At 20.9% G+C, this 16,602-nt stretch overlaps 1 protein-coding gene across 2 annotated transcripts in view; it reads left to right on the top strand.

Annotated features, from left to right (window-relative positions):
* The first annotated feature begins 6,269 nt into the window (after positions 1–6,269).
* LOC122502445 (protein FAM151B) overlaps positions 6,270–16,602 on the top strand; it is a 38,538-nt gene continuing 28,205 nt past the window's right edge. Inside the window, exon 1 of one of the 2 annotated variants that reach the window (XM_043612495.1) lies at positions 6,270–6,455. In XM_043612495.1, the coding sequence (XP_043468430.1) occupies positions 6,410–6,455 (46 nt within the window). In that variant the 5' untranslated portion in view covers positions 6,270–6,409. The remainder of the gene's footprint in view (positions 6,456–16,602) is intronic. The other variant, XM_043612496.1, reaches the window with a different exon arrangement.

Below are 16,602 nucleotides of genomic sequence, written 5' to 3' on the forward strand. Positions count from 1 at the left end.
TTTACTATATAGAATTCTTTTAAAATTCTTTCAAAAAATCGTTTTTATAATAAATTCTTTACATATAGAAATATTTTTACTGAAATATTTTTCACTAAAATATTTTTAAAATACTGAAACAATTTTTAAAAACAATATATTTTTGAATTTTGTGACAATTTTTTCTGAGTTTTGAGAGAGAATTTTATAATGTACAAAGAAAATACATTAAAAACACTTTGTAAAGTAAAAAATTGAAAACAATTTAGAAGAATTCTTGAAGATTTAGCAAAATTTTCAGATATTTGCAAAAAAGTAAAATATTTTGAAATTATCCGATTTCAAAAGTTCGATTTTGTTAAATTTTTATAAATAAACAAATATCGTATAGATATAATATTTATAAGGGACCAAAAGTTTAAGTTTTAATGATTGCCCTTAGTCTTCATTAAAGGGGACAATAACTATTTTGAGACAATGAGAATAATCGTCAATATTTTAAATGACGAGACAATATAGTTACCTAATTTCAATGACTGCAACAAAAACCTAAGTAAGATATAAATTAAAAATTAAACGAAAATTCAAGCTCATTATAAAATAAGTAAATTATATAAGAATATCCTTTAAGTAGCTTTCAAAAAAAATTCAAAATAATGAAAAAGAAAATTTTTTTTGAAAACAAATTATTTTCACAATTCAAAATAATTGTGAATTTTAATGTAATTAATATAAGAATTTGTTTTTCACTTATTATCATAATTCTAATTAGAAAATATTTGATTATAAAAGATTCATCATTCAAAAAAAAAAAAAAAATGAACAAATATTCTCTGATTTTTATTTTCTATTTTATTTTAAAATAAAAATTGAGAAATATTTGTGCACCTCATTTAGTGGAAAAAAATTACATAATAATTTATAAAAAACACAAATCATGAACAAGAAGAAAATTCGTCCTTACATACACTGTGCCATGCCATGTTTATTAGCTTGTAAACTATTAATGTAAGATTATTGTAAAATAGAGTTGTTAGCTTCAGAGTTTGAAAGACTTTTTTATCTAGATAAATATTTTGCTACAAAAAGCGGTGCTTAAGAGGAAATCGAGATTCTTTATAAAAATAAGAATTTGAAAATATTTTTAAAGAAAAGAAATTCAAAAATTTATTAATATTATAGAAAAATAGAAATATTTTTTTATTATTAAAAATATATTATGTATATCACCTCTGTTAATCCAGATTATTGTTTTTAATTTCTGCACAAAATTTAATTATTCTGCGATTAATAATAATTTTTGAAAATTGTCATCACGAATATTATTGTAAAGACAATCGACGTTTATGATTTGTAAACAAAATTGTACAGACAGTAAAAATCAAAAATTGTAAACGTTATGCGGAGATAAATAGAAAATGGATTTTATACTTTGTTTTTTTGTAATAAAAAAAAAAGAAAGGTGTTATTTTTATTACTCGTGAATTTAATTTTATGAATAAAATATGTATAAAGTTTACGAATATTAGAAAGAAGAATCGAAACCTCGAAATAAAAGTTTTTATATCAGAAAAAAATGGAAATTATTATTCCTAATCTTTTAAAATAATTTTCACTTGCTCATTTATTTTAAATAAAAATGAAACTAATTTTTTTTCATTTTCACTTTCATTTTCACCAGAAAGAAAATTAATTTTTTTCTATATATTTATTTTTATCCAGAACTAAAACTTCTTTTTTCACATGTTAATTTTTTTTTATTTACACTTTTCATTTTCACCAGAAGTAAAATTACTTTTCTTCACTTGCACTCTCACTTTCATTTTCACCAAAAACTGAAATTATTTTTATTAAAAAAATAAAAAAGTATAAAAAATAAAAAAATAAATGATATAATGTAATATAAATATTAAAAATAAGTAATAATAATTTCTTTTGAAACTTTATTTCCTTGTCCTTAAAACAAAAGTTTTTCTAATATTTTTCTCGAGTTTATTATTTCAGGTAAAAAACTTTTTTTGTGCATTAAATTCATATTTACTTTTCTGTCACTAGTAAAAAAGTCTTGGCTTAATAAAGAATTTATTTCTAGCAACTTATTTCTTTTTTCTCTTTTATTAAAAAAATTTACTTCTAAATAACAAAAACAAATTGTTTTTTCAATTTCAGTGTATTTTCAACTTTTTGTTTAATTTTCCTAATTCAAAAAATAGAGAAAATTTATTTAATAATTTCTCTCTTTTTTTTTAATTAGGAAAATTTTACAAATAAAGTTTTTGAAAATAAAAATGCAAACAATTATTGAAAATTTTGAATTAAATTTTACATTAGATAAATATATATATCTATTTAATCTTTTCTTTCATTAAAATAGCCCATTATTTTCCACACGAAAAATGAAAATAAAAAATTAATTTTTTCATTATTATTTTAGTAACAAAAATTTTTTTTCAAAGATTTCTTTTTTCCCATTAAAAATATTATTATCGAGGGCAGAAAGTAGAAAAATCCTCATCAATAGATTCTTTGTGAAAATATTTTGAAAATAAAAGCATAAACAACTTAGAATTTATTTCGAGAAATATTTTAATGGTTTCTTAAAATTATATTGAAACATAGTTTTAGTTGAAAAACTAAATCTCAGATTTAAGATAATTTTTATCTAGTGTTACTGGGTTAAAAGAACTTATAATTCCCAGCATTCTTTTCGAGGGAAATTTGACACCATGGGACACATTTCATGCAGATGTTTTTTAAGAGTATGTGTAAAGTCAGAGAGATTTCTCATTTAGTCACTCATATACTTTATGTTCATTTACATGCGATAATTAATAAAAATAATAATAATAATTAATATTAATAACATAATAATTATTATTAATTATTATTTGTTTAAGTTTTGCCCTTTCGTACACATTACTTTTATAATAATAATTTTTTTTAATTTTTGAAAATTGATTTTTAATTTAAGTTTTTGATTATATACACTAAAAAAATTTATTTGCTTCAAATAACAAATTACTTGTTTATTATCAAATAAATATTTACTTGAATCAAATAATTTTTATTTAAATCAAATAAATTTTTTTTTGAACCAATAATTTCGCAGTATTTGAAGGAAATACTATTTATTTGTTCTATATAAAAATTATTTGTCACTAATATTTTAGTAAAATAGTATATTAGTATTAAATAATACAATATTTATTTTAATTAATTTTATTTACCTATTCGAATTCATAAAATAAATTAATTGTACTAAAAATTTTTTCTTTTTAATAATTTCTTTTTAAAATAAAAAATCCAAATATATTTGAATTAAAGAAATAGTTTCAAGTATTTATTCGTGTTAAGTAAATTAATTTATTAAATTCGATTAATTATTCACTTGACCTAATTAAGATTTACTTGTTTAAAACTTTAAATTAATAATTATTTATTAATATTCATATTTCCTACTTCTGATTCAAAATAACTCAAGTTATTCGTCTTATTTACATTTTTTAGACTCTATTTAAAAAATTTTTGAAACTAGTAAATATTTTTCAAATATAAATTCAAGTAATTGACTCGTAATTTTTTTTCATTGTATATATAGAGCAAATGCCTCGGCCCTGACCGTCGTTGGTATTGATGCGCCTACCCATTTCGTGTTAAAAAACCGAAACAGTGAATTTTCAAGCTAATCCCAAACAAATTTTCTCTTTAAATTCAGAAATTTCAAAAAAATAAAAATTTTTCTCTCATTTTCAAATAAATTTCCAATAATTTATTAAAGATATTAAAAAAAAGAGGATAAAAATACAAAAATTAATAAATAGTTCTTTTTAACTTATAAACATTTTAATTTTTCAGTCCTAGTGCACCGAAAATTGTAAGTTTAACTATAGAATCTCAAATTAAGAATATTTTTGTGTGGAAAATATATTTTTTCAAAAATTAACAGTATAATGAAAAATTTAAATTACTTCTACGATATAGTATTATTATTTTTATTGTTATTGGTGAATGCTAATCAACTTTTTAAATACCTGTTTTGACGGTATGTATAATATATGTATAGAGGTAAAAGATATCAAATGTTAACAACAAATAGGTATATTTATACAAAAAATATTAACAATTTATGTAAACAGTTTTCTTTTCCTTGTCGCATTTAAACATTTCCTACGAATAGAAGTTTTTTTAAACTTTCAATTTTACAACTATTACACGCAATTCAAGTAAAGGAAAATAAAAAAATTACCTTTTTAAAAAAATCCCATAAAAGTTCAAGAAAAAATTTAAAATTTTGAAATATTGCATCGAAATTTTCGAAATATTCTCGAAAAATGATGAAAACATAAAAATGAAATGAATATGAAGAATGAAATAATACATGATTCCATTTTTGAAGTTTATGTGTTTAAATAAATGAAAAATCTTAATGGAAAGTGCTTCATATTTCCATTCTTTCTTTTTGTTTTTACAAAATTTTATAAATTTTTAACATCGAAAAACGTTTTTAGTTTATTGTACAATGACTCATATTCTCTATTTCAAGAATTATATTCTTTCATTATTAAATATTCTTTATATCTATTATTAAAAAATACAAATCATTTCTTTTTACTGCAAACAATTTTAGTTTTCGTTCTACTTTTTTTGAAAATAAGTTTCATTTTAATTTCAGTATATAGAAATTTAAAGACAATGTCAAAGTTTTAAATATCTATTTTTTTGTTAGAAAAGATAAAAGAAATTATGAAAATTTCTGTATTTCTCTTTTTTTTTGTTTTCAATTATGTAATAATTTTTTTTATATAAAAATTTTTAAAAAATATTTTTTTTTTCGAAATATACCTCTTTTTAATGTAAATTGTACTAAAGGCGGAGACTAACAATGAATATATATATAGTAAATAAAGTAGAAAGGAATATTTATATGATCAAAATCTAGAAATTAACTGGATTCTATGAAAATAAACAAAATTACGCACGAGGGGGATCGAACCGTCGACCAACGGGCTTATAGATTAACGTTCTAGTCACTAAGCTAACGACGTGTTTTTTACAGATAAGTTTTAATTTCTTATCAACATTTTAGACTTTTAATTTATTGAATCAAAAATTAAAAAAATATGGTTGGATTGGAAATAACAAATTGTAATAAAATAAAATAAATCTTTAATTATTAAATTAACTAACTTTACTTACTACATTTAACATATTTTACCATGTAATAATTTTTAAATTCATAGGAAGTTTAATAAGATTTCACACCCTAAAAAAAAGTAATTTCATATTTAGAGGAAAATCCTTTTTTTTCACTAATATTTATATTATAAAATGGATATTTAAAATATTAATATAATAAACTAAAATTTTTATTTTTTTTTTAAATATGAACCCAGATCTGGTCCAGATTGACGCCCCATAGGTTCGGCGACTTTGGGAACATTTACACACGGGTTATTTTTAAAAATTAAATCTTAAATTGAAATAAAAAATTATTTCTCTCAAAAGAAAGTGATAGAAATTTTTTCAATTTTCAAAAAACAAAATTCAATAAAAAATTATTAGTCACAATTTATTTTAAGCAAAAATTTGTCAACAATTTTTCTATGCCCATATGTTGAATTAAAATAAAACGGTTTTCTATAATATACATTCCCTCTCCTTGAGTTACCTCGATGGTCCCAAAAAAAAAAAAAAAAAAAATTTCGAAGGGTGCATTCATGGACAAAAGGATCTAAACCTTATGTCATTGGTTAAGGTAGGTAGTAAATCGATTTTATAACTCTCTCCCTGCCCGCTAAACATGATTTTAAAATTGTATTATAAACGTTTATATATAATATAATATATTATAATATTATATTATATATTATATTATTTATTTATTCAATATAAATATAATATATTATATTAAATATTATATATATAAATAATAATTACTATTTTAATTAATAAAATTAATAAATATATTAATAAATTAATAAAAATTATTAATAATTATTATATATTTAAAAAAAAAATTTTAATTATTATATATTCAAAAGCAAAAATCGAATTTATGTGTGCGGAAGTGAAGTGTCAAGCTTTACATACACTATATAAAAAAAAATCTTTTTCTTAAGGGTTTATATTATAAAGATATTGTAAAAGCAAAAGAATAAAAAAAAGATTAAAAAAAAGAAAGAAGAAGAAGAAAAAGCAGCAAACAGTTGTAAAAGAAAGAAGATAAAGCGCAACGGTGAAAAAGAGGCCGGGATTTTTTATATATATTAAACCGGGTAGTAGCCGGCAGTCACGTCAGTCTCTCAGTTCCTCAGTCGATTCCAGTCTCTCGAGTGAAACGCGTCGCTTTTCCCACAGTACATACATACATATATACCATCACATAAATATATATATTGTTCAACTCATTACTGAAGACAAAATTCAAAGTATGGCGCGGATCATCGTATTAACATTGGCCCTTCTAGCAGTGATTCGTAAGTGTTTTTTTTTCTAGTGCAATAATTAAAGATAAGGTTCATAATATATTCTGAAATTGAAGATTTATTTTTTTTATTTCATTTCATTTTATTAAATAAATCCAACAGTGAAAAGCTTAAAATAAATTTAATAACTAAATTTGTTAAATTTAAATAGCGAGTATGTAAAAATAAATTGTTAATTTAAATATAGCAACCAAATAAAAATGGATTTAAATAGCAAATATAAATAGAAATAAACATTAAATTTAAATTGCAAATAAATAAAAATAAATACTGAATTTGAATGGCAAATAAAATAGAAATAAACATTAAATTTAAATAGCAAATAAATAAAAATATACATTAAATTTAAATAGCAAATAAATAAAAATGAATACTGAAGTTAAATAGCAAATAAACAAAAATTGATTTTAAATTATAGCAAATAAAGAGAAATAAACATTAAATTAAAGCAGTAAACAAATAAAAATAAATACTGAAGTTAAATAGCAAATACATAAAAATTTATTTTAAATTATAGCAAATAAATAGAAATAAAAATTAAATTGAAAAAGCAAAGAAAAAAATATTGAATTTAAATTTAATAATAATTTTAATAACTAAAGACTAAAATTTTATTATTGTTATTATTAATCATAGTTCGTTAGCTTCAATTTTTCATCCCAAACGTTCGATAATGTCAGTATTTAGTTACTTCATACTGATTACTTCAACAAAACTGTTAAACATGATTTCAATCTTAATTAATAGAAAATTTTTCATCGACTTTAATTTTTAATTGCTTTTCAGTGTTCAATCAATAAAATATTTTCTATTTTAAAAATTTATTATAATGAAAAATTACTATTGCGAAAAACTACTTCACTCTTCAAGTAATGAATTATTGAAATATTCATCAATTTTTAGTCATTTGCTAAAATTTTTACTAAAAGAAAATATTTGCTAATTTAAATTAGTTTAATTAATTCAAAAAAGATTTTAAATTTAAATATTTCCTAGTTTCAAAATTTATTATAATGAAAAATTACAATTGCGAATAACTTCTTCACTCTTCAAGTAATGAATTATAGAAATATTCATCAATTTTTAGTCATTTGCTAAAATTTTTACTAAAAGAAAATATTTGCTAATTTAAATTAGTTTAATTAATTCAAAAAAGATTTTAAATTTAAATATTTCCTAGTTTCAAAATTTATTATAATGAAAAATTACAATTGCGAAAAACTTCTTCACTCTTCAAGTGATTAATTACCAAAATATTCATCAATTTTTAGTCATTTGCTAAAATTTTTACTAAAAAAAAATATTTGCTAATTTAAATTAATTTTTATTTGATGGCCAACGAGTGTTTCTTTGAAGTTTTGGTTAGACATCAATTTTAATCAATCAAAAACGTTCGTTATCTTTATTTTTATTATCTTCAGTGATCGATGAATAAAAAAGTTAGTTTTAGTTTTTATTCAACAAAATAAAGTTCGACGACACTAGAATTTTTTATTCTACTAACTATTCGAGAAAGTGTTTGAAGCTCCAATTTTTAATAATTGAGATTGTGCGTTAGCTTCAATTTTTACTAAATTAAATTGTACGTTAGCTTTAATTTTTACAAAATCAAAATGTGCGTTGCTTCAATTTTTAATTGCATAGTGATAACCTCAAAAAACTGTTGGTTGATTTCAATTTTAATTAACAAAAATTTTCCATTAGCTTCAATTTTTTATTGCTTCAGTGTTCAATCTTTTTTTTTTTTTTTGTTCAGTGTTCTTTTAGACTCAAATTTTATAATAGTGAAAAATTACAAATTGTGAAAGTTATTTACTCTTTAAGTGATTAGTTAACGAAATTTTCTTTAACTTCAATTTTTAGTCGTTTAATTTTTACTAAACAAAAAGTTTTTAGTAAAAATATTTGCCAAACAACTGTTTTCCAATTTTAATTTTTCATAGCATTTACTTTTCTAATTTTTAATCATAAAAATTTCGTTAATTTCAATTTTTTGTTAAAATAAAAAAAGTATTTCAATTTTTGATAAATTTTTTTTTTTTTTTTTTTTTTTTTTTTTTTTTTTTTTTTTTTTCGAAACATTCGTTAGCTTCATTTTTTATCTTCATGTCTTTTTAAAGTTAATTAAAAAAGTTATTTTCAATTTTTAATCACCATAAAGTTCGTTAGCTACAATTTTTTTCAGTAACTAGTCAACGAAATATTTTTTAACATCAATTCTTAAAAAATAAAAATATCAGTTAGCTTCAATTTTTACGTACAGTAAATAATTTCCATTTTCATTTCATGTCGTTCATCAACAAAATGTTTGTTCTCTATTTTCATAATTCAAACAGTTTATTAACTTTAATATATTATTGATTATTTTTAATGATTAGTCAAAAAAATTTGTATGCTTCAAATTTTATAAAAATCGTTCATTACCTTCAATTTTTTATTCTTTTTGCTTTCAATAAATAAAATATTTGTCAGTTTCAAATTTTATTAATGAAAACTAAAATTTTTTTCGTTAGCTTCAATTTTTTATTGTTATAGTCCTTAATCAGTAAAATATTTATCACATATTTTCTATTTTTATTAATAAGAACTTTGCCTGGCGATAATTTTTTGCTCTTTCGGTAATTTTTTTTTCTTTACTTTTTTATTGCAACATTTTAACTTCAATATTTGTTAATCAAAACGTTTATCGACTTCAATTTTTTATTGCTTCGGTGTTTCATAAATAAAATAATTTTTAGTATTTAATTTTTATTAATCAAAACTTTCTTTAGCGATAATTTTTCGTTTAGTGAAATTTTTATTAGCTTCAAAATGTAAAGATTCGCTAGCTTCAAATTTTAGTTACTTTATTGATTGGTTAATAAAAGTATTTGTTACCTTTAATTTTCATTATTTAAACCGCTTATTTTTAATTATTTGTTATTCTATTTTTATTAATAAAATTTTCGCTATAGATTTTTTTAATACTGAATTTCTTTTAATTAAATTAAATAACCAATAATTAAAAACAGCAGACGATATAAATAATAAAAATTGAAGCGATAGAATATTTTTTAGCTTCAATATTTGTTAATCAATGCGAGTTCATGAACTTCAATTTTTTATTGAAGTATTTGGTTCTATAAAATATTTAATAGTCCAAATTTCTCTTAACCAAAATTTTCACTAGTGATAATGATTAACAAAATTTTTTTTAGCTTCAATTTATATTAGTGAAAAGGTTCATTAGCTTCGATTTTTAGTTTCTTTAGTAATTGCCGAAGAAAATATTTATCGCTTCAATTTTTATTATTTGAATCATCTGCAATTTTTGATTATTCGTTATTTTATTGATTAATGAAAAGAAGTTTTTTAATTTAAATTTTAACTGATCAAAAAGGGCGTTAGCTTCAATTTTTTATTGCTCTATTGTGCGGTTATGAAAATATTTGTTAGTTTTAATTTTTATTAAAGAAAACGTTTTTCAACTTCAATTTTTGTTTGCTATACTAAATAGTTAATAATGAAATGTTTGTTTACTTCATTCGTTAGCTTCAATTTTTGATAAAAAAAATTAAAAATTAAAATTTTTTTATATTATGTAAAATGAACTTCATTTATAATTTTTGTTTTATTTTTTTATTCAATAAAATATTAACTATTTTTATCTTCAATTTTTGTTTTTAGGCAGCAAAAAAATATTTGTTTGCTTCAACAATTGATTAATAAAAACAAATTATAAATATTTTTATTTTTTTGAAGTATTAGTTATTAATACTGAATAAAAATAATTGAAAGCAACTTTTCGTTGTTGTAAAAGTAACATTATTTCTTCTCGTTATTTATATATTTTATTTTTTATCAAATAAATTAGAAGGAAAATTTAAAGAAAAGCAAAAATTTAAATTGAACCGAAAGGCCTTAAAAATTCTTTAGTTTCGTACTTTGCTGTAATTGATTCGTTGGAAGAATATTGCACGTGTCCTTCTGACCCAGATAAGAATAATTTTCCAACCGAAAAAGCTGAATTGATAGATTTTTTTTTCTATTCATTGTAATGATTCTTCTTTTTTTCGTTATGAGTAATAATTTTCTGAGCAATCGGATATATTTTTTTTCCCATCTATTTTGTATGCGCATGATGAATATTTTTCGATGCTTGGGGGTTTGAAAATTACTTTTTTTTTAACGTGTATTTCATTCACAACACGTGGGTTGTTACATACACACCTTACCGGAAGATAAAGACAAGTTTATTTCTTTCAAGTGAAATAAAAGACAATGGTTGTGTTTAAAAATTGATGACGTCTGGAAGTGAATTTTTTTTTTTTTTTTATTAGAAAACTTTGTTTTTTTTATTATTTTTTTTTTTTTTTGTAAATTAAAAATAAATTCAATTATTTCAATAATTTTTTAATTATATATCGTTAAAAAAAATTTAAGCTTTTTAGAGAAAAAAAATTCATTCTATAGACATATGATAAAAATTTGTGCCAGTATTGCAAATTTAATAAAAATATTAGTAACCCAATAATTGCGACAATAGCGAATAATTTTGATAAATTATGAGCAAACTCTTTTATTCACGTCTGTTCTAAAATTAAAAGCACATATTAAATATGAAAAAAAAATTAAAATTTCCAATGTATGGTAAAATTGGCATTAAACAATAATTACGTTAATTAATAAAAGTGATAATTAAAACTAATTAAATTAAAATTAGCATTATTTCAATAATTTCGTTTTGTTTTATACATTAATAACACAGGCGGGCAAAATTTAGACGACAAGAAATGGACAATACTTCTCTAAAGGTTTTTGACCTGATAAATTTGAATCTGACCTCAGAATTGCTCTAAAAGGTCAGGTTTTTAAAATATTTTTACATAAAAATGTGAAAAAATAGTTTTTTTTATACTTTTAAAGTCATATAACATTAAAAGAAAATTTAGTAACAAAAGTATTATTATAACAATTATTAACAACTATTATATATATATATTATTAAGTTGAGGATTTAAAAAATCATCCATATTGGATCCACCATTTTAAATTTTGAGAAACTGATATCAGATTTGTAATCAGCGATCCCAAAAACCCCAAAGCAACTATTTTTAAACGAATCCATTAGGTTTTTAAAAAATAATCCGCCATATTGGATCCACCATTTTGAATTTTATAATTTTGATACCAGATTCGTAATCAGCGACCCTGAAAACCCCCGAGAAACAAGCTTTAAGCGAATACTTTGAGATTTTTATAAATTTGGCAGCCATATTGGATCCGCCATTTTGAATTATAAAAATCTGATATCAGTTTCATAATCAGCGCATCCAAAAACAAAAGTAAAGAAATCGTTTCTATATTAAATCACTTTTTAAATTCAAGATGTTTAATTCAATGAAAAAGAAAATAATTTAATTACTGTTACAAACAAGTAATTTTCAAAACTTTTTAAAATGTTTTAAAAATTAATTTAATTCGAAAATTAAAAAAAAAAATGTTCTGCAATTAATATGTTTATTATATTAATTTATTAAAATTTTTCTTTTATTAAAAAATATGGTTTTTATTCAATGAAATTTACATATCAAAAACAAAATTTATTTCCTTTATGAAAATATAAGATTTCTTAAAGTTTAGAATGTCAAAATTTAAAATGGCCGATCCAACATGGCGGTTGAACGAATTTTTTTGAAATTTGTTGCTCAGAAATTTTTAGGATCGCTAATTACGAATCTGATAATTGTTTTTCAAAATTCGAAATGGCGGACCCAATATGGCGGCTTATTTTTTAAGAACTTAACTAATTCACTTTTAGGGGGTAAAAAGTGTTTGATAGTTTTTGTTTCTTTTTATTCTAGACACTTAATTAATAAAAATCGAATAATAATTCTATTTATTGAAGTGCGAGAAATAAAATTTAAAAAAATTTTAAAAATTATAAATAAAAATTGTTTAAACAAATTAAAAAAAATTATTTTAATCGTGTTTCTTCACGTTTACGACCTACTGTCCACATTTCTATAATGTAGTTTTGCCTTAGTGTTAAATTTTTGATATTTAATTGAAAAAATTTTGCATAAAATTAAAAAGCAAGCAAGTGGACTTCAAAAATATTTTACGTAAAATTTCTCTTTTTCTTTAAATAATTGAATTCTCAAAGAATTTTCTAAAAATTTATTTAAAATTTATTAATTTATAGAAGAATTTTTATTTGTTAATGATACTAAAAAATAATAGAATTGCAATTTTTTAAATAATATTTTTCAGAAGTTACAGTAGAAGGTTTGTTTTTAAAAGGTTTAACTAATTTTTCAAAGGAAGTTTAAAAGGTTTAAGAAATAGAAATTTTTTGAAAATCTTGATTTCTATGGAAAAATAATAATAATGATTAAATATTTATCTCAAAATTACTATTCATGTTTTATATAAAATTTTAGAATTAAAGATAAATAAATAAAAATAAAATAAACCAATAAAATAAATAAATAAAATGAACAAATAAATTAAATAAAAAAATAATTGTATTCCTAACATTTTCTGGTGTATCCAATAATTTTTATAGCAGGATCAGACTATTTTTTATAGTTGGGGGAAAAGTGATTTTGAATTTTAAAAATCTAATATCAAATTCGTAATCAGCGACCCCAAAAACCCCCGAGTAACAAGTTTCAAGCGAATCCATTGTGTTTTTCAAAATTCGTCCGCCATATTAGTTCCGCCATTTTGAATATTGCAGTTTTGATTTTAAATACGTAATTCTTAATAAATAACTTAAAATACTGCTGAAATCTTTGTAGTTATAATATTTTTTTTATTTTTAAAGCTTTATCTGATAATTTTCAGTTTACAAATACTGACAAATTCACCATCATTAAAAACTTCAAAGAACGAAATCTCAGAGCTACAGAAAGGTTTTTTTAAATTTAAAAATGTTTTTTAATGAAGGAAAATATTGCTTTCATATGAAGCTATGAACTTGTGGAAAAAAATTTTCTTTTAATATTACATTACTTCAAAAATAATCAAGAAACATTTTTTTTCACTTTAAGGTTAGAATATCTCAAAAAATGACGTTTGTAGTCGCTGATTACGAAATCTGATATTAGATTTTCAAAATTCAAAATGGCGGATACAAGATGGCGTCTGATTTTTCAAAAACTTAACTGATTCGCTTAAAAATCGTTGCTCAGGGGTTTTTGTGGTCGCTGATTACGAACATGATATTAGATTTTCGAAATTCAAAATGGCGGATCCAATATGGCGTCTGATTTTTTAAAAACTTAACGGATTCGTTTAAAAATTGTTGCTCGAGGGTTTTTGGGGTCGCTGATTTCAAATCTGATATCAGTTTTTCGAAATTAAAAATGTCGAATACAAGATGGCGTCTGATTTTTTAAAAACTTAACGGATTCGCTTATAAATCGTTACTCAGGGGTTTTTGTGGTCGCCGATTACGAACCTGATATTAGATTTTTAAAATTCAAAATGGCGGATCCAATATGGCGTTTAATTTTTTAAAAACTTAACGGATTCGTTTAAAAATTGTTGCTCGAGGGTTTTTAATAGTCTCTTTAAAGAAGATAAATAGTACTTTCAGATGACGTTGCAAACTTTTTAAGAAAATTTTTCTCTTGACGTATAAATGACCTTAAAAATGTCCGAAAAGCTTTTTTTTACACGTTCAGGTTGAAATATTTCAAAAAACTGACATGTTAGGTCAATTCAAAGGTCAGTCTTGGCTTCAGCACATCAAAGACCTTCGAAAAAGTATTGTCAAATTTTTCTATCTGAGATTCGTTGAAATTTTGTCGACCTGTTTAATCAAGTGTATTATTATCATTGTAACTGAAAAAAACAATTAGTTCCGGATAATTTAATTAAATTTTAATTTCATAGGTAAATAATAACAATTTTTGTAGGATACGCAAAATAAAAAAAATTTACCAAAAAAAAGTTTTGTAAAGCGTTCTTGAAAACTTTGTAGGTCAAGACAGATTGGTGTACGTACATATAATGAGTAGAATATTAATTTTTCTTTTACGGCAAAAAAAAAAAGGATAACACTCTCTTCTATCTTTTCGCCTTATATACCTTGTGATAAAACTGCTTCACTCTAGTTTCATCATTCCTTGACAAAAATAGATTACATCGTGTGTTCGTATTGGCGTACTTAATGCGAATACAAAGGCTATAAAAACAAAAATAGTGCGAAAGAATAAATTTTTTTTTTCTCCTCTCAATATAAATATATATACTTATATATCCTTTTCTCTGAAATTTGAAAAGAAAAAAAAATAATATATTTATCACTCATGCAATGTTCATTTTCATATATATGTCCTATTTAAATAAATACTATTTTGCACGAAGAAAAAGTAGATAATACACAAAAGTTACGAAGCTGATAGTCACAAAGTAAGAAGCATTAAATTCAAGTCTTTTTTTATGAACATATAGCAAAATAAACACTTTGTTGTCATTGAAAAAAAAAAATATTCTGACTCATACTATTTCGATAAGACACTTGACAAAAAGAAATTGTATGCATAGACAGAGTCACGATTTTCGTGGCATTATCTATCAATAATTGAGTACTTTTAATACTAAAATGATGAAAATAAAAATGTTTATAGACAATATTATATATATAATGAGGCTATGTTATGTGACGTAACGAAAACAAAATTTTTTTGTTTTCCTTTTGTTAGTTAAATATTAATAGTGGAAGTTGAAACCTTTACAAGTTAATAAAAATTATATTATAATGTCATGTAACAATGTTTTATAACATTTTATTACGTTTTGTTACATTTTGTTACATTATTTCTAGTCTTTTTATATTATTTTTTGTTGCATTACTTTTTATATTACCTTTGATGTATTTTTTTATATTATATTTTTGGTTCCATTATTTTTCAATTATTTTTTGTTCCATTACTTTTTATATTACTTTTGGTGCATTATTTTTGGTCACATTATCCTTAATGTTATTTTTGACACATTATTTTTTAAAATTAATTTTATTATATTATTTTTTTTATGAAAATTCTTATTATCAATTTTTATAAAATAAATTAGAAGTTCTGTAACAGTTACAGAAAAAATTCGCTAATAATTGAAATAAAGAAATTATTTTTAAAATTAAAAATAAAATATTAATAAAATTCTTAGAAACACATCAAAAGCTTTAATAAAATTCTTTAAAACTATTTAATTATTTTCAAAAATTTTAAGAACATTTTTTTTATCATGAATTACATTGTTTTTCTAAATATTAACATTTTTCGCTGAATTTCAATTACTTTCAATAACTACTATTTTAATCAAATTTCACAAAAAAATTCAATTATTTAAAAAAAAATTTAATAAAATAAATTATTTGTAAAAACTTCAATTATTTTCATAAATATAATAAAATTTTCATATAAATTCAATTATTTCAAATACAATTTTCATTTATTTAATTTATTTATTTGCATACAATTTTTTTTGAAATAAATGAAATATTTTTAAATTTTTTTTATAAAATTCTCTGAAAGAAATCAATTACTTTTCATAATTTTGATAAAATTTGTTTATAAGAATTCATTTATTTTCAATACAATTATTGTAATTATTTTTCTCAAAAGAATTTAATTATTTTCAAACTTCTTAGTAAAAATTTTTTTTAAAAATTCAATTATTTAAAAAAGTTTTAATAAAATTCTTTGTAAACATTCAATTATTTTTACAAAAAATAATAAAATTCTGCACAGAAAATCAATTACTTAAGAAAAAATTTAATAAAATTCAATTAATTTTATAATTAATAAAATTCTTCAGAGGATTTCAATTTCAATTATTTCTAATGCAATTTTAAATAAATTTCTCCAAAAATACAATTATTCTTAAAAATTTTATTAAAATTCTTTGAACGAATACAATAATTTTTAAAAATATTGATAAAATACTTTATAAAAATTCATTAAAAAGAAAATCAATTATTCAATTAATTATTTAATTTTGTACTTATAAATAATTGAATTGTCGTAGAATTTTTTAGCAAAAATTTATTTAAAAATGAATTTCCGATAAAATTGTTGATAACAATTGATTATTAGAAGCGTTATAATATAAATTTTTAGAAATATTTAAATTTCAAAAGATTTTTAAA

The sequence above is a fragment of the Leptopilina heterotoma genome, unplaced genomic scaffold, assembly GCF_015476425.1.
Source record: "Leptopilina heterotoma isolate Lh14 unplaced genomic scaffold, ASM1547642v1 Lhet_229, whole genome shotgun sequence".
NCBI classification, from domain to species: domain Eukaryota; kingdom Metazoa; phylum Arthropoda; class Insecta; order Hymenoptera; family Figitidae; genus Leptopilina; species Leptopilina heterotoma.